This window comes from Aquila chrysaetos, chromosome 5 (assembly GCF_900496995.4).
Source record: "Aquila chrysaetos chrysaetos chromosome 5, bAquChr1.4, whole genome shotgun sequence".
NCBI classification, from domain to species: Eukaryota; Metazoa; Chordata; class Aves; order Accipitriformes; family Accipitridae; genus Aquila; species Aquila chrysaetos.
This window is the reverse complement of record NC_044008.1, coordinates 49,457,588-49,475,120: the sequence shown is the minus strand read 5'-3', so window position 1 is coordinate 49,475,120 and position 17,533 is coordinate 49,457,588. Positions and strand designations below refer to the sequence as shown.

At 39.3% G+C, this 17,533-nt stretch overlaps 1 protein-coding gene across 3 annotated transcripts; it reads right to left on the bottom strand.

Annotated features, from left to right (window-relative positions):
* Nucleotides 1-3,977: 3,977 nt before the first annotated feature.
* DUT (deoxyuridine triphosphatase) lies at nucleotides 3,978-16,071 on the bottom strand. 3 transcript variants are annotated; one of them, XM_030015577.1, is made up of 7 exons: nucleotides 16,053-16,071; nucleotides 15,118-15,280; nucleotides 13,483-13,574; nucleotides 11,747-11,791; nucleotides 5,888-5,962; nucleotides 4,819-4,889; nucleotides 3,978-4,340 (listed from the first exon to the last, which is right to left on the bottom strand). In XM_030015577.1, the coding sequence occupies exons 2-7, from the start codon at nucleotides 15,276-15,278 to the stop codon at nucleotides 4,284-4,286; spliced, it is 501 nt and encodes a 166-aa protein (XP_029871437.1). In that variant the 5' UTR covers nucleotides 15,279-15,280; nucleotides 16,053-16,071; the 3' UTR covers nucleotides 3,978-4,283. The 3 variants fall into 3 exon arrangements, with proteins under 3 accessions (XP_029871437.1, XP_029871435.1, XP_029871438.1); XM_030015575.2 differs by lacking the exon at nucleotides 16,053-16,071 and adding an exon at nucleotides 15,854-16,001; XM_030015578.2 differs by lacking the exon at nucleotides 16,053-16,071 and adding an exon at nucleotides 15,672-15,819.
* Between the last annotated feature and the right edge of the window lie 1,462 nt (nucleotides 16,072-17,533).

Genomic DNA, 17,533 nt, shown 5'->3' with positions numbered 1-17,533 from the left:
AGAGCAAAGCCACAGGCTTCTCTATTGCTCTTGCATGCCAGGAGGGATTATGCAAACACTGCAACCACCCAAATCTTATTTAAATTATAGTCATTGTTCCCCCTTTAATGGTTATACTTTTGCCTGCTTTCACTCAAATATTGCTGCATCTTGCGTTCCGCCAACATAGTCCCAATGGGAGTCATCAACTCTTAATTATAGATGAACAGATCTTTGCAAAATACCTCTGGAAAAAAGTGGGGGGGGGGGGAAAGCAAGCTTTAAGTGCCATCTAGTGGCTGATCTACTAAAAAACGTTAAAGACATCCAAAAAATTCTTAACATGCCACAGAGTAATATAACTGTAGCTGAACTGAGGAAGCAGTGCTTAAATTCATAACCACTAAAGACCAGGTTAATACTTTGGGGAACCAAGAAAAGGACTAAAGATCAATGGCATCATTACCATAATTTTTCTTTTAAGATTTTTGTCTGTAAGTGGAGAGTTCAAATGGTAGGAATTGTCCAGTGATCACCTGTTCCATCAAGACCCTCATCAGCTTATCAGCTTCTGCCTTGGTAAGGAAATACAAATTGTTATATGTATTTCAGTCCAAATTAGAAAACAGAACCCAAACCGTGGGGCTTAATTTGGAGCCAAGCATCTGAATTCAAAAGTTAACATTCTCTTCCAAATTCACCTGGGGTTGAAGGCCAGATTTTCTCTCTCTCTCTTTGTAACAAGTCAAATCCATTCCTAAAAGAAAGGAGGCAGATTGTTAGTTAGTAATGTCCTTTTCCTTTCCCTGCAGGAAAAAGCCATTTTCTCTTATAGGTAAGAATTCCCCCAAAATTATTTTCCATTATAAAAGCTCCATGTTCCATTTATACAGAGGATGATTTCCCAAGCTTTAGTTAACTCCTCTTGGAGATAATGTGTCCCTTCTACAACAGTAGTTGACAGTCTAAACTTAAATAGATTTGTCTGAACCTGTTCAGTGATAATGGAGAGCAGCCCAACATCACTTTCATTTAATGTAATTTTCATTTAATTTTTTTGCAAATAGCATTATACTTTGGACTTGCGTTGGTGCTTTAGATCTCTTCAGTTTCATACCTATAGTGAGCCCTAGGGAATCACACAGTGACAGGTTCTGGAGACATGAATCTGTCTAGATAGAAGACCTATGCATGTCAGTGTCTAGCTTCTCACAAAGTTACTTGCTCAAGCATGGCGTTCAGTTAATGACACGCTTGGCCAGTTTTTTCATTGAATTACAAAAATAATTTACAACTAGTTAATTTAGGCAGAAGGATAGATCTCAGATAAAGCAATGAAGTAGATCAATATATTTCCCAGTCCTCTCTTCCTTTTACTAACATAAAAATTTTCAAACATTCTGGTTTTTGTTTAAAACAGGATCAAATGTGCTAATTAAAGCTTAAAATGTACCACTATAAAGAGGGAAATTTAAACCTTGCTGAAGAAGTACCAGTCTATCTCCTTCCACTTGCTTACAGGGAGAGGGTGAGTTTTATGAGTAAGAGCTAGAGGAAGTTAAAAACTAGCTTCTGCAACAGATACTGTTCTGTGCCTCCTGTGTATGTTTGCCACATACCAAGATAAAATACTCTTCTAGTATAGATGATAATAATGGAAAAAGGGAACATTAAAATAATTTGGAGGGTATTGCTTTTCATATTAATGAAATTGTGGGACTTTAAAAAAAACAAAACAAAACAAAAAAAAAACCAAACAAACAAACAAACAAAAAACCAGAGAAGAGATGTAGGCAGCATGGTCTGAACCAGAAAGTAGCAAACAATGTTTTAAGAATTCTCTACTAACACAGAAAGTTTCTACAGGTTTCAATATAGGCCCTGGTCTGCAGTAACAAGTATCAGCTTAAGAACTTTCAATAAATTGATATGTAACTCTTGTTGCCTGGTTAGAAGTATTTGTCTTCTATAGATTTGCTACTTATATTGAAGCAAAACCCCAACACTGCAAAAGGAATTATCAGAATTTGTTACCCTAGTGCAATGGTTCGATGCACAGGGAGTTCAGTGTAGAGGTGAGCTTGAAAGCATTTCCATTGTTTCAGATGGACAGACTTTTCCAAGGTCCTACTGGGATGAGCCTTGCAGTAACCTGAAACTCGATTACATGCTTCTCCAGATAAGTATTAAGAAATGATAAAAAGGAACTCAACTATACCAATTTTCAAAATAAGTGAGCCCTTTTTTGGTGATGACGCTTAGATAGGGGTCTGTATGCTGACAGCTTACAGCAGCCATGGATTTGTAAATTTGTTCCTTCCTCATGCATCTGAGAGAGTGCTTTTTCTAGCAAATGCTATTCCTTTTTATCTCAGAATCTAGAGTATTACTATTACTTTAAAAAATGGAAAATAGATCCGTTTCCAACATGTACAACAGATGATAAGTATCAACAAAACTTAAAACTTTTTCCTTGTAGGTTGCTGTTCCAAGCGAGATCATCTTGTAGTATCTTTTAAAAAGGACTTTCATCTGTGTATCCCCTGCTGGTTTTTTGCTTTGGAGCGGGGGAGGGAAGAAAAAAGGAGCAGCAAAACTTCCTCTCAACTTACAGTCCAGCAAGAGGAAACAGCTTTACACAAAAGAATCATAGTTATTTTAAAACCTTTAAATAGCCTTTGGTAATTGAAGTTCCTTTTTGGCAGGTTATAGAACGGAAGAAACTTAGTGTCAAGATCAGCTTTTCCAATTCATTTAAAACTTCATTGGTATGATGTGCTGCTTGCTTACAATAGGCTTTTGCATGGTAAGCCTGCTTGTGAAGGTCTGGGTATACAGATATAAGTACAGTGTTGTGATAACGGTGGGGGGGAAGACTGATAAGCATATAATGCACATGGAGGAAAAGACTTCTACCCTAGTCAAGATGAATGTACTTACTGTTTCAGAACTGCCAAGTCAAGGTAATGACTATCCTATGGTTGAAGAATCTGAATGCTGTCATGTTACACTTTATTGTCCAGGTCCTTGGGGAAGCAGGGGGGTAAACTGTGTAAGATGTGCAATATTTTGGGCCTACTGCACTGGAAATGGTTAGTCCTAGACAAGGACATGAAACAAATACCAACAGGATTACTATGATCTGAGACTTACAAGGTGAAGAACGCTGCAAACATCTTAGTCTGCAAAAGGGCCTACCTTTCCACTGCTGTAACACTACTTAAAGCACAGTATTTCATACCTGTGACCTTTCAGCTAGGAAAATCTAGAAAGAGAATATAGACAGCTGCAGGAAAAAAACACAATGTTTGAGAGCCTCACAGCCTTTTCTAATTCTTTTCTGTAAAGTGGCAAAATACTCTAGATTCTTTCCTTTTTGTCCCTTCTCTTGTATGCATGTTCTTTCACCTGAAAGCTTTTGAGTCATTTAAGAGATTCCTACACTTAAAGAAACAATCAGGTTTGGGACAGATTCCAAAAGAGTTCTATGTTAACTGGTCAAAATAGAATTGAAAAAAAAACAATTCATGCACTGCTTCAATAATTCAGAACCTTTCTTCCATACAGTAACTTAGCAATGAATTTGTCAACAAATATTTCAACGGCATGTTTCATAGCATTTTTTTGCTATATAGAAGTCATTTCCAGATGAGTTGTGTTATTTAGCTCAAACACTGTATTGCCTGCTCTTTTAATAGAGAGCTGAAAAATTGGCTGTTTGAGGATTAGCTAAGGATCAAAGACAGAACTTTAGCTCTGAACAGAAACACAAGTATTTTGACAGATTGTAGAAGATGCAATATTAAATATCTTTGCCTTATTCTGATTTAGGAGTCAGAGTGGGAAGTCATATCAATACCTATGTTATCACCGATTCTGTATGAAATAGGCTCTCAGCATGAAATACTGAGCTACACAGAAGATAGCTTTCAGAAGATTAACACAAACTGGCAAGGGAACAATCAGCCATTTTAGGTGAATAAAAACAAATCAAATCATTAAGTTATTTTTTAATTTATTAGAGTATAATCAGCACATAAACAATGAGTTCTTATTACTGAGGACTGAACATCTAAAAAGAAAAAATAATCCATCAACTAATCAATCAATCAAGTCAGTCATGCATATTTCCCCATACTACAGATGAATTCACTGCCTGTAAAAATAGACAGGACAGATACAGAGAAGTTTGAATAAAACTTAATTTTTTTAATGTACTCCAAAATCCCACTTCTAATTCAAATGAAAATTTAGAAATACCATAAAAAAAAAAGTCAAAACCAGAAAGCATATTCAAATAATTTTCAGTTCTTTCCAGTAGAACCAAAGCCACCTTCACCACGTTCTGTATCATCTAGAGCCTGAAAGACATCAATTATGATAAGTCAGTTTAGTGTCTTGACTTGCCTTTTGTTTCTATACAACTGATATTGTCCATCATAGAGGAAAGTACATTTACTCTTAACTATAGCTATAATTGAGAAACTAAACCAAAAATTTTTGAGACACTTTAGAATAACTTTTGTACAAGTTTAAACAAATCCCACATTGTGAGATGACTGTTTCTAGTATATACTGAAGTGTTTCTCAAGTACCTCTGTCATACACAAACCCAAAACAATCTGTTAACTCTGAAAACTACAAAAAAAAAAAAATCCATGTAAATGCATGCAAAGCATCAAGATTTTTAATCAGGTAGCAATGCTACTATGCAGTTTTAACACTGAAAGTAGTTTTAAAGCAAAGTATTTATCTATAGCATAAATTTCAGCTTACATACAACTATCTTAAACTATTAATTATTGAAAATAGCAGAAATATTTTCTCTTGGCAACTTACTTGAACTTCTTCTAGCTCAGGATAGCAAATGCGTTCACAGATGAGCTGGGCAATCCTATCCCCTTTTTTAACTGCAATGAAGTTAAAATATTATTAGTTACTTCAAAAAAAGTGAACAATCAATACAAAGTTTAGACAATCCCCTTTCAAGAGTATCAGAATGTACTGAAGTATAAACACTTATTTGAAACTTAGTTAAGCAGATGTTAATAGTCCCAGAAAAATACAGGCTAAGATAAACTTGTGCCTAGTCCTTTTAAGGTGAAGTTTCAGCAGCAGTACCAGCTCAAGGCATCTCCCTTCATTCCTGCTGCCATACTGTGGCATCTTGAGTGTCATTATGCATAAATACCGCAGAGATGGAGAGACAGCTGTATGTGTAACTGGCTCCTTTTGTGAACTAGACCCAGGAAATGACTTCTGGGGGGGGTGGGGGGGTGGGGGGGGTGGGGAAGACCCCGAACTGATTAAAGGAAAACAACTTTCTGATTAGTACCCAGTCTGGTTCACAGAACTTCCATAAGTTGCTTGTGCTGTTAAGTTGCAGAAAAGGCTGCAAAAACACTGGCAATATTGTAACTGGACCCTGAGGCTTAAAACTGACCATTTGCAGACAGACAGCATGATTAAGGGAAAATCGTATCTTTATTACTCAAGTTTCCCAGGATCCTGGAGAAGTTTTTATCTCAAATATTGCTCAGCTAACAAGAAAGAAACTTAATACAAAGTTGTGCTTCAGTACAGCTTACGAATCTAAAGCTTAGCTAAGTTGGATTGGTTTGGTTTTGTGGTGGTGGTGTGTTTTGGGGTTTTTTTGCGTGTGTGGTTGTGTTTTTGATGGCTGTTTTTGTTTTTTTTTTTTTGTTTTTTTTTTTGCATGCTGCCTGATTTGCTAGGAGTAGAATCTTTTCGTGTTTCCTTGACAGGACATTGTTAAGTTTCCATGTTTTTGTTAATTGTAAAAAGAATGTTCTCAGCTAATTCTAACTCTTCATAGACTTGAAGAACAATCTGTGTCTCATTGCCAGTCAGCTGGCTGAAAACAGGCTCTGCCAAGCTTAACAATTACCTTCAAAAGTCTCCTTGCCAAAGTTGAAGAGTACAACACCAACATTTCCTCTGTAATCCTCATCAATAACACCAGCTGTCATAAGAAAGAATTAAGAGGATATCCAGTTACTAAATGTTGTCAGTATATTAGATAAGTAGATTAGATAAGGTTTAGATTAGTAGATGATTGCAGTATCTCATATTGACATCCTTTATGCTACTCATGCAGTTAAACAATATATATGAAAATACTGAAATATCTAAATATGCTTATCAATCTTGCAAAAAGAACTGAAAAACACCATCACATATCAAGAAGTGTTTTACCACCGTACTACTCATTTTAATTGTAATACCATACCTGAAATCAAGACAGCCGGACCAAATTCAGGCTCCATTTGTTCTGTTAACTTCAGCTCTTTCAGTGTCAAGCAGAAATCTGTTCTTAACTCTAACATTTTATTAGAGAGCTATGGATTTGCCCAGATCCAAATCCCGTATCTCAGGCAGGGCAACAGAACTAAAGCTTTAAGGAATTAATAGTCATTCAGCTACATTCAAGTGTAAATAAATACTGTAAAATAAGCTTGCTCTTGTATTTTATGTAACTGTATTAACTGTGTAGTTCAGGAGATTATCTACCAATACACATTAAAATAATCATATTCTGCTTCTTTGGGGGGTTTCTTTCAGATACAGGAAGCATATTTCCAGTAGAAAAAACGGGAGTTTGGGCTTTCTTGTGGACCAAAGTATGTATTTTGAAGTCTACTTAAAATACTGAAATTGCATGTAATTCCAAGACATTCCCAGAATCATACATACAGAGTACTACCTTTAGAGATTATAACCACCAGAAGAAATTGTAGTATGACTATACGTTGAAGTTTTTTAATGTTGAACCACAACATACACACTTAAGAATAGAAAACTGAGGGTTTTTTTCTTAGTTTCTTCAGCTGTGTGAAAATATTGCAGTAGATATGGTCCACAGTTATTGTACAATCTCTGCACTAGTTCTAGTGTGAAAAAGGTATTTATACAGCTCTCCTTCCCTTGTAATGTAATGTGTTAATCCAGTCACGTTTCTGAACAGCTTCCTAATTAAGGTGCTAGTAACACTGGGAGTATCCCCTGAGCTCTGAAAATTCAGAAAAACATGCAGTTCTCAAGTTAACTCACTGGTATTTAATTGCATGCAATTGCTTAAAGGGACCCTAACTACAGAGCACTGTCAAAAGTAACAGTGAACAAAACATAGGGGTTGCTACGCATTAATGTTTTCCAGAATGAAAAAAATTATTTAAAAAATTCTTGAATGTAGCATTCAGTTCAGTTGATTCAGAGAGCTTGATATACTGAAGCTACATGCACAGGTCTTGTACTGTTTATTTGGTTTAGGTTAGACCAGCTTTCAGAAAGTTAACTACGCATCAGTTAAATTGAGAATCGCAGTACGTCACTTATATTGGTGATCAGAGTTTTCTTGCACAACTTCTACCACAGTTCAATGTTGCAATTCAATACTTAAAATATTAAAAATCAAATTCTATGCACGTTTCAAGTGTATGAGCAAAAAAGGCTGAACTATAAAACAGTAACAAGAAACTTTTGCCTTCTTACTTCTAGCAAAGTACTATTCCTTCCTCCTTTTTAAAATAACAGATAATCTAGAGCCCTTACATAATTGCTAAACCAGGGGTGACACAAAGCGTTAGCTAAAAAGTGCTACATAAATAATTTGTTTTGTTTTATACAATAGTGGACACTGAGTCCATGCTACATAGATGCATTACAAAGAGACATTCAACAAATGTGTAATGGCAGCAAAAATAATATTAAGCATCATGCAAGTTCTGCAGTCAGTTGCCCGCTAATTTGGTGTATTGTTCACGAGTCGATCAGCTGAAAGCCAGAATTCATATTTGGCACATAAAATTATGTACATATGCTCATAAATGCATATAAAAAGATCATTAGCTCTTTGGTTTGTCAAATTAAGAATTTATCCATTCTCAAGTGTTTCTGTACAGCTAAGACAACATTTTTCTAGACCATATGCTGGGACAGATATTGCTATGCATTAGAGATTGATAAAGGAATTTGCTAACTTAACATAATGAGGGCTAGTTTTATTTATGTTATAATAGAGTATTTTGCTCTGGTCTAACACAATAGTCAGAACTGATTACTACAGATTACTAATTCTATTTAAATGGAGATTATGCTTTTATATGTATAAAATGTACCAATTAAACTACTATGATTAGATTTATACATGCAAGAAACTCTTGCATGTCACATTTTTGCTAGAAGTATCTGAAGAAAATGTATAGAACAGAACAACTGGAGCTACTTAAAGTCATTCTAAATTAACTTTTCTGCCTTCATGCCTCTGACAGAAAGCAAGTTTATTTCTACATAATGACAAAAATTGTACTCAGTGTATTAGTTAGTGCTTAACTGCTAATGAAGTTTTTTGATCTACCAGACGTTGCTGCTATTTTCTGGGAGAGAAGAAAAAAAAAAAAAAGAATATCTAAAACTTAGCTTGTATTGGAGTAACTAGAGCTTAATGGCACATTAGTACTTCTACCCATTTTTAAACCCCAAACCTTTTTTTTTGTCTTTTTTTTTTTTTTTCTCTGAAAAGGAGTGTTATAATGGATCTATACTGATTTACAATTAACCTGGTCAGATGGCTTACCTGACCTTTAAACAATGGCATTGGCACAAGCTCACCTTTATGTATAGACACTAAAATTTATTTTACAAGTATTTGTTGAAAAGACTGTCATCTAAACAGTTACTTCTATGAAGAGATACTAAATTCTTTTGGCCACCTATTTGACTACTGCCAGACACTGGCTCTCTAGGATTTAAAAACTGTCTGATAACTGAAGATAGGACTGATTAATATTTCTGTGGCTGAATGGAAGTCAGCAACACTGAAAACTTAAGTCACTTGTATTATTCACTAGAGGGGAAAAAAAACCCTCTCACAAAACCACTCTAATTTTCAAAGCTTAGCTATAAAGTAAACACCTTGTAATGGTTCTACAGATTGTATCAGATGTATTTTCTAGCAGGCAAGAATTGCACTTCCTGCACACTTCTGAGGATGAAAGCTTTTCAGAGGATGCAGAGAGGAAGAGCAGGCTTCTCCCTTAAAAGCATATCCAATACAAACAGAACTTGCAATTAGAGTTGAAGTTATCTATTAAGAAGATAACATTTTAAAATGTTTTGTGGCCAAAACAATTAGTCTAATGCTGTGTTGAGTGACTGAAAACACTGTCAAAGCCATGACGATTTCAAATTCCATTAAAGGCACAGCTGGATAAAGATTTTGTGAAATGAATTCCCTACCAATCATTTTCTTTTTAAATTTATTGTACCTCCTCTGACATAGTCTTACTGAGTTTAACCACCACGTGGATTTTAAGTTCAAACTACACTATTTGTATCAAAGAATATACGATCCTTGGAAGATACAGGAAAATATGACCCAGGAAGACCTGATCAGTTTTCCTTCTGCACAGGGTGACAAACTCGCTCTGTGTAACTGGGCATACAGGCAAAACACATTAACATCCTTAGCATTCTGTTATTCTGGAACAGCAAGTTGCAATAATTATAATTATGCTGACGACTAAGGCACTTTTCTAAATTATGTGTATTGGGTGGAAATCATCTACATCATTTTTTAAAAAATCATGCACTGGAACTGGCAGTCTGACATTCTGTCTAACTCTGTCAGAAGTCTGGTATGTCATTTGTTGGGAAAGCATCCACACCTAGCAGATGTGAATTCTGAACATATTCTTGCATGACCCTAATTTTTCTCTCTGACCCTTAGGACTTCTGGCAGTGTATTTTTACTTAAATGGATAATGCCCTCATTGTGACAAAAGTACTTCCGCAGGACAAGTTAAAATTATGCAACAATTGTTTTGGTTTTGTTTTGGGTTTTGGGGTTTTGTTTTGGTTTCTTTGTTTGTTTGGGGGGGATGGGGGTGGGTTTTTTTGTTTGTTTGGTTGGGTTTTTTTGACTAAGAAGTCCTCCACTTACTGTCAGTAATATTTTTTTACTCATGGTTTGTCAACTGTCAGCTCTTTTAAATAGATCATCCTGCTAAGTGCTTCTGGTTGCCTTCTGGTATTTCCTAGTTTAACTTTCAGATTGAAAAGACTGTTACAGAGCATATGTATTATTTCATATAAACAAAGAAAAATTGTTCTAAAGGTGTCGCTTTAAAGAACCACACTATAGTAGCCCATGTATACTACAGAGAGTTATAGGGGTGTAGAGAATCTGTGATTCCCATCTTAGTGCTCTTTTGTATGTTACACAGCAACACTTAAAAAACCTTAGTGTAACAGATGTGCAAGAATCAATTCTTAAGACAAAGCCTCAATGACACAAAGCTCGCACAGATGTTCCCCTTTAACCTCTGATACCAGAACTGTATCAAAGGCACAGCCAGACTTTGATATGCCACAAGGCAGATAGAATAAAGTAGTTCTGCAGCAGCTCTAAATTACACTGGGAACTGCCTTGCTTTTTGGCTGGCTTGGCATCAGAAAGAGAAGGATGCATAGAGTCACCCTTCCCCACCTCTAGAGCCAAGCCTATAAGCAAGTAAAGGCTGAGTACCAGTGTTCCAAGTAGTCTATCTTGTTTAACACGGGTGTGGGGGGACGACACCAAACCCAAACAACAAACCAACAACCCCCGCTGCCCCCAAAACCCAAAAACCTAGTGAAGAGGAAAAGGCCTCAACTTCTCAGCACACCTTTCAAAACATTTTATTTAACTTAGAACTGTATCCTTCTATAATTAGAACAATGCAATACATATTTAGTACTAGTTAAATCACTGTGGTTACAGCTGTGCCCAGAGTGACTCCGCAATAATCTTAGTGGTGAGAATTTCTGTGCAATGTAGATGCCATGTTGTAATACAACACACAGAGAATCTGCCTGTGCTCTGATCAGCCCCACTGCAAAACTGGAACTGAACTTTCAACATCATTGGCTTTGTGTTGCAGTTATAGGGACATAGCAAAAGGACGGTGAGGCTTTCATGAAGGCTTCTGAATATAGATATGCCTATAATAACTGTTTTTGACGAGATATCTGTGAATTTCGAATCAAGATTAAAGAAAAGCTCATAATATTTTAATAAACCACCCTGTTCAAAACAAACCTGTTGCTAGTTCTGAACAAAAAACACAAGCAGTGAAGACTTGTAGAAAGTGGGATTTTAGTTTTATTTGTTTCAAAAGACTTTCAATTTTTAAGTCAATTAATCTACAGTTAGTTTAAATTTCATTTCCTTAATGTAATTTGTTACACTTTCATCAGTAAGAGTAAACTAAAGCTCTTTTCATCCTAATAATCAATTCTGCCCACAGCAATGGTGTGTTCCAGTGCTTTTTATCATTCCTTTTCAGTATCATTACTATATATTCTCTGCATAAAAGACTATCTATATGTTACTGATTTAATTAATTCAGATCTTACACTAGACTGAAAAGAACCACACACAGATGTTTAGTCAAAATGGAGAAAGCAGAATGTAGAAAGTCATCTGAAAGCCTAAACAAAAAAAAAAAACAAACCTTCTATGCCAGGCATTGCCTACAAAAGTACGATATGGTTATTATTTAAAAAAAAAATCAGTAATATTTTCATAATTCAGCAGGTTTTAAAATAATTATGATGCACTGGCTCTCTGAGGTGTTACCCAGTTATCTCCTTTTGCCAGACTACCAATGATGCTAGCATTATTTATTTACACATATTACAATGTGAAATTAAGGCAATTCTGCCATGAAGATTTAAAAAGTCTTACTAAAAAGAACAAAAATCTTACCACCAACATCTATGAAGTGTTTTGCAGCTAAACCAGAACGTGGTGCTAGAAAAAAAGAATTTTTTTTTTGTAAGTATATTTCTTTTAAAACTCTTACACAGTAATTATAAGTTTTACAGTGTTTCTGCACAGTCGTGGCAGCAAGAACTGTTTCCGCAGTCTTGCTAAAATAAACATGATATTACAGGAGCTACTGTGTTAATGCATATATTATACAAAATAACAGCTGCTATAGGCTACAATAAAATTGCAATTTTTAAGTGATATAAGCGTATCTTTGTTTAGACCACCAAATGCAGAGTGGGTTTCTCCAAGGAAGGCAGCTGGAGCAGATACCGACTATCTAATCTTGGCTTATTTTTGGCAGTTACCCCTGGTTTGGAATAATCTCAAAAGACTATCAGCTCAATCCATTCAAGTTATGATGGAAAACAATATCTGGCAAGCAATTTACTATGAAATATTATACACAGATGAATTAAATTATGTGCATGGGTTTGTTTTTTTTACTTACCTTAGCCTACTTTGAGGTGCTAAAATGTTAACTCTTGTCCAAAAGTTTTTTTTGTCTGGGATAAGAGAAATGCACACACATTCTCCTTTTAGATGAAAGAACACGGCAAACTGATCACACTCTTCCACTAGAGCAGCTATTGCTTTTTTTTTACTTATAAGAATTTATACATAATTCAGAAAAAGAATGCACAAAACATAAATGTCTTGGTTTCGGCTGGGATGGAGTTAACTGTCTTCCTAGTAGCTGGTACAGTGCTATGTTTTTGAGTTCAGTATGCGAAGAACGTTGATAACACACTGATGTTTTCAGTTGTTGCCAAGTAGTGTTTAGACTAAGGCAAGGATTTTTCAGCTTCTCATGCCCAGCCAGCAAGAAGGCTGGAGGGGCACAAGAAGTTGGGAGGGGACACAGCCAGGACAGCTGACCCAAACTGGCCAAAGGGATATTCCATACCATGTGATGTCATGCCCAGTATTATATAAACTGGGGGGAGTGGGGCTGGGAGGATTGCCGCTCAGGGCCTAACTGGGCATCAGTCAACAGGTGGTGAGCAATTGTGTTGTGCATCACTTGTATATATTCCAATCCTTTTAATATTACTATTGTCATTTTATTAGTGTAGTAATTGTAATTATTAGTTTCTTCTTTTCTGTTCTCTTATCTCAACCCATGAGTTTTACTTCTTTTTCTGATTCTCTCCCAGTCTCACTCGGGGGCGGGGGGAGGCAGAGTGAGTGAGCGGCTGCATGGTGCTTAGTTGCTGGCTGGGGTTAAATCACAACAAAATATCTTGTACAAATTCTCTCAAGTACTGTGTCACAAAAAGTAGTTAAATTCTATTAAATTACTACTCTTACTTCAGCGTCAATTTTTAAACATCCAGGGGTGTATTTTCAGTATGTCCATTGCCAATTGGTCTTTGTGATTCAAATTCTGAAACTGCAGAGAAATAATGAACTATTGCATAGCCTATGAAGTTGTATGTAGATTATGAAAATTTGTGCTAATCATCTTTTTGTCATTTGACATACACCAAACCTCAAAGGTATTTATTTGACAAGAAATGTCTATTACAAGGCTTAATAAATTACACAGCCATGTGACAGCTCTTTTTTTGTGTAGACTAATTCTGAAAGCTTTAGGCAGAATCTAAATGTGAAGATGATGTCAAACCTGTTCTACAGTGACTCTGCAGTCTTCTTATAGCCTGTTCACTTACCTACTCGGCCATAGCATCCAGAAGGAAGTGCTATTTGAATGTCTGTTTTCACTACAGCCTTTTCCATGGGTGGTATCACACAGTCATAGGCACTACATTAAAGAAAGAAAACACTAGTTGATATAGAATATTTTGAAAATTTTCTTGTCTGTAACTTAAGGTACAAAATCACCCAGAATTATTCTTGCTGGGAATTTATACCATGGAATTTATACAAGAAATATTTACAGATTTGCAAAATCTAATGCAGATCCTAAACCACAAGATATTCCCATTTTGATGGTGCTAGCTTAAGATTTCAGTAGTGTCATTTGAACAGCATAGTCTTAAGACTGCTAGTTTTAAACCTTTTTTTTAACTGGTAAGAGAGACAAAAAATACAAGTTTAACTTTAAATTAACCATTAGGTGAATGGGGTTATGCAATTTTTGTGCAAAAGCAGAAACTTTAAGGATAATACACTCTTCTGATTAAGCTTTCTACAGCAGATGAACTAGTTGTAATGAAAAATAATAAGCTATTAAATTACATTTTAGGCAACAATTTTTCTTCTGAGCAGGCCGGAAGTTCACGATTCACATAACTGGCAGTTCTCAACAGAATCAAAGAGATTTTTAATAACTTTCGGAAGCTACACAACTAGAGGCTTAATGAAAGGCAGTGGTGACAATATGACAGTGAGACTGTTCTACTTGTTTAAGGCATCTTCTTGATGAAGAACTGATTCTTAAACACTGGGAAGCACCGAAAGGTTTTTTGTGAAATGGACTTTTTCCAGGTGTACAGTGCACCATTGGAACAAGAACAAAAAGCAAACCTGGTAAGACAAAAGGAATACAAAGGAAAAGTGTCAAATGTGATGAAGCAAAGCTTCAGAAAGGAAGTCAGGTGAAGGAAGAAAAACACAGGCTGATTATTCTAAATAATGGTAAAAAACGGAAGGTAGAGGAGGTTGCAGTGGAGTTCAGATATAATTAGTGATTGTATTTGATCACAGAAGCACTATGCAAACAACTACAAGACTAGCTGCAGATATTCCTCAACATGGTGAAAACCTTTGAACAATGGTTATTATCAGTTCAAGCAACCCAAAACCTAAGTCTGTACAGCAACCAAGATGGTTTCCAGCTAGGAGCATTATCAAACTGCCACAGCTTCCTTTGGCAGGCAGTACCTGACAGCCAAGGCGAAAGCAGAAAAGCGTAAGTGCTCGCAGGAAGGGGCCACATGCACTACCTTTTGTTTCTTCCAATAGGAAGGCACATAGTCAATGCTGGCGCCAACAGCAACTCAGGCCAACACGTCAAGCCTGACTTTTGGCCAATAGCTGCATTGCTACCTGACAAAATCGGTGCTGCAGCGTGACTGGACCACAGATCTCTAGAAATGAAGGGAGAGGGATGGAGCAGGAAAGAAGCTAACGAACAGGCCAGCCCGGGCCTCCTCTTCTGCAAGGCCGGCGACGCTCTCCGGGGGGGCTCTGCTCAGCAAGACGACCTGCCTCACGTGGCCCCTCTCAGCCGCCGGAGCCCCGAGAAGGGGCTCGTCGAGCAGGGGGGCAGCGCGTCTCCCTGAGAGGAAACGGGCCGGACCGGGACGTGGGGTGGGCTCCTCCCGCGGGTGGGGTACACTCACCTGTACAGATCGTAGCCCGCAGCCCCAGCAGAGCCCCTGGAGGGGGTGGAGGCATTCTCGGACAGCTTAGTGAAGCGGAGCCGTGCGGTGGGCTCCCCAGGCACGGAGCCCTTCTGCCTCTTGCTGGGGGATGGCTGCAGGACGGCCTCGGAGGCGGGCATCGCTGAGCAAGAACGGGAAGGCGAAAGAGACCCGCTGTGAGGGGAAAAGCCCGCGAAAACCGGCACGGCCCACTGAAGGCGGAAACAGAGGGGGAAGTCGCTCCACCTCCCGGCCGCTCCCCGCGCGGTGCACCCTTGCCACCCCTCGCCGGTGAGAATGGCCTCGTCCGGCTCCTCCTCGGCGCCCAGCTCCCTGGGCCCTCGCTGAGGGTTCCTTCGCGGCCATGTTCCCGCCCCATGGCGGCGGGCGGGACTCGTCGCTGGCGGCGCCCCCGTAGCCTTTCCCGGTCGCGGCTGGGCGAGCCCCGAGAGAGCGGGGCCCGTGGCAGAGCAGGGCCGCGGTGCGGCTGGCCAGTGTATGCTCCCCCCACACACCCCCCGCCGCCCCCTTACTGCGCCCGCGGGTCTGCAGGAGCCGCCTGAGGCGCCGGGCCAGCATAACGCCGCCGCCGCCGTGTGGGGAGCGTGCCGCCGTCAGGCCTCCCGGCGCTCCCTGCCGCTGCCCGGTGGAAACAGCCCCGCGGGGCGCAGGCGGAGGGCGGCGGCGCCTCCTACTCCCCCTACCCGGGGTCTACCTGCCATGCGGCCCGCCGCAGCCCCTCCGCCGGCGGCCCGGCGCCGCGGGCCTCGGCGGGACGCGGCGGTGGCTGTGCCGCGGGGAGGCGGCCGGACCTCGCGGGGCGCTCCGCGTTGCCGGGGGATGCGATTGCGGCTGCACGGCGGGCGGAGCCAGGGCCCACGGCGCCGCGGCGGGAGGGGCGCGGGCCGTCGCACCGTGCCTCACTGGGGAGCTGGGGCGGGCGCGCCCGGCCGGGGAGGGCTCGGCTGTTACAGCTCCCTCAGAGGGGCCGCGGCCGACCGCCCCCCGACTCGTTTGCAAGTCGCGCAGCAGGCGTGGCCGTTAATACGCGTAGCGTGCCGGCAGTCCCCGCCTTGCGTCCTTCTGCACGTAACCTGTATCCTCCTTCAGAAATTGTCAGGCGATGACAGAAGTATTTGCCTTATGAAAGGAAAACAACCGCTCCCCTTCCTCGTCGAGGCTGTAGATAGGAGAACCTAGCAGTGCTCCGCCCGTCTTGTTCTTCTGTCTCAGAACAGAATAATTCCGTGATTTCACCGTCTTTGATTTTGATACTGCCCTCTTTCGCCACCCCGTCTATGAAAGACTTGCCTAAATTCCCCCGTAGTTATCTGTGCTGTGGGATGACAGGCGTACCCACCGGATTCATGGTTGCAAAACTTGTCCTTGACCACTCTGATGGATGTATTTTTGTCTGTGCAAAACAGCTACAGACTGTTGGAGTTCTGTTTGCTGGTCTAAATTTTGTCAAACCAACCGTTCTTTGTGCCGCCTTTTTTTTTTTTTTAATCAAAGTGTATGTGATTGTCTCCTTGCTATGTTACATTTTTTAAATGCAGCCAGATGGCAGTGAAACCATTGCTACACATGGCAGTACAATCGTGAAAAATATTTTTAAGAATGCCCCAATCTGGGGTTTCTTTTATTGCTGTTCAGCACTTTCAGTCTTAATAGTATGCACTGTTTGAAGGAGAATGTGTATCTATCATAGACCTATGTGAAAAAGCTACTTAGAATATTTTACAACTTCTGACGTAAGCCAACAACAAATTGAAGTTTATAAGAATTTAAGTTGTATCAAATGAATATCTAATTATAAATGGTTATTTATACAAGCAGGACTTTATAGACGTTACAACTGCATCCTGCATTATAGTATAGAAAAGGACTAATTTTATGAATAGCCTGGCTTGGTGAGGCAGGCTGGGTTCTAAACTGTGTCTAAGGTAGCCTGAAAGTTCATGAGTAATAGATAGGACTCATCCAAATATATTATCAAGGAGAAAGGTCTCAGCCAAGTGACGCTTTTTTCCTCTGATCTTTACAAGGAAAAAAAAAAACCCAAAATGTGCTTGAAGTCTGGGTCCTGGGAATGCACTGTTTGCTCTGTAGATAAATAGTCAGTTGGTCAACATTCCTGCATTCGTGATTGCATATTAGTGCTGCTCTCCATTGGGCATTTCCTCCTGACTTTGAAAAACAATAGTGAGAGAAAATGAAATTATCTGCCTTTTACCTAGATTGAGAGTAGGAGTGGAGGCTGCTTTGTTGTCCACAGAAGGAAACATAGAGCTTCTTTCAGGGAAAATAACCCATAAAATTCTTCCCACTGAAGTTTTGGTGTCAGAATGAGCATTTTTATTAGAAGAAAGCTGTGGCTTTAAAAGAGAGATTG

Bases quoted from the DNA above. Each gene is read 5' to 3' on its own strand.
- DUT (XM_030015578.2), bottom strand. From the start codon at position 15,717: ATGCTGGCCCGGCGCCTCAGGCGGCTCCTGCAGACCCGCGGGCGCA. The intron at 15,281-15,671 runs GTAAGGGGGCGG...GTTCTTGCTCAG, and splicing joins CCTGCAGACCCGCGGGCGCA to CGATGCCCGCCTCCGAGGCC. The intron at 11,792-13,482 runs GTAAGTGAACAG...CTTTTTTTCTAG, and splicing joins TGGATGCTATGGCCGAGTAG to CACCACGTTCTGGTTTAGCT.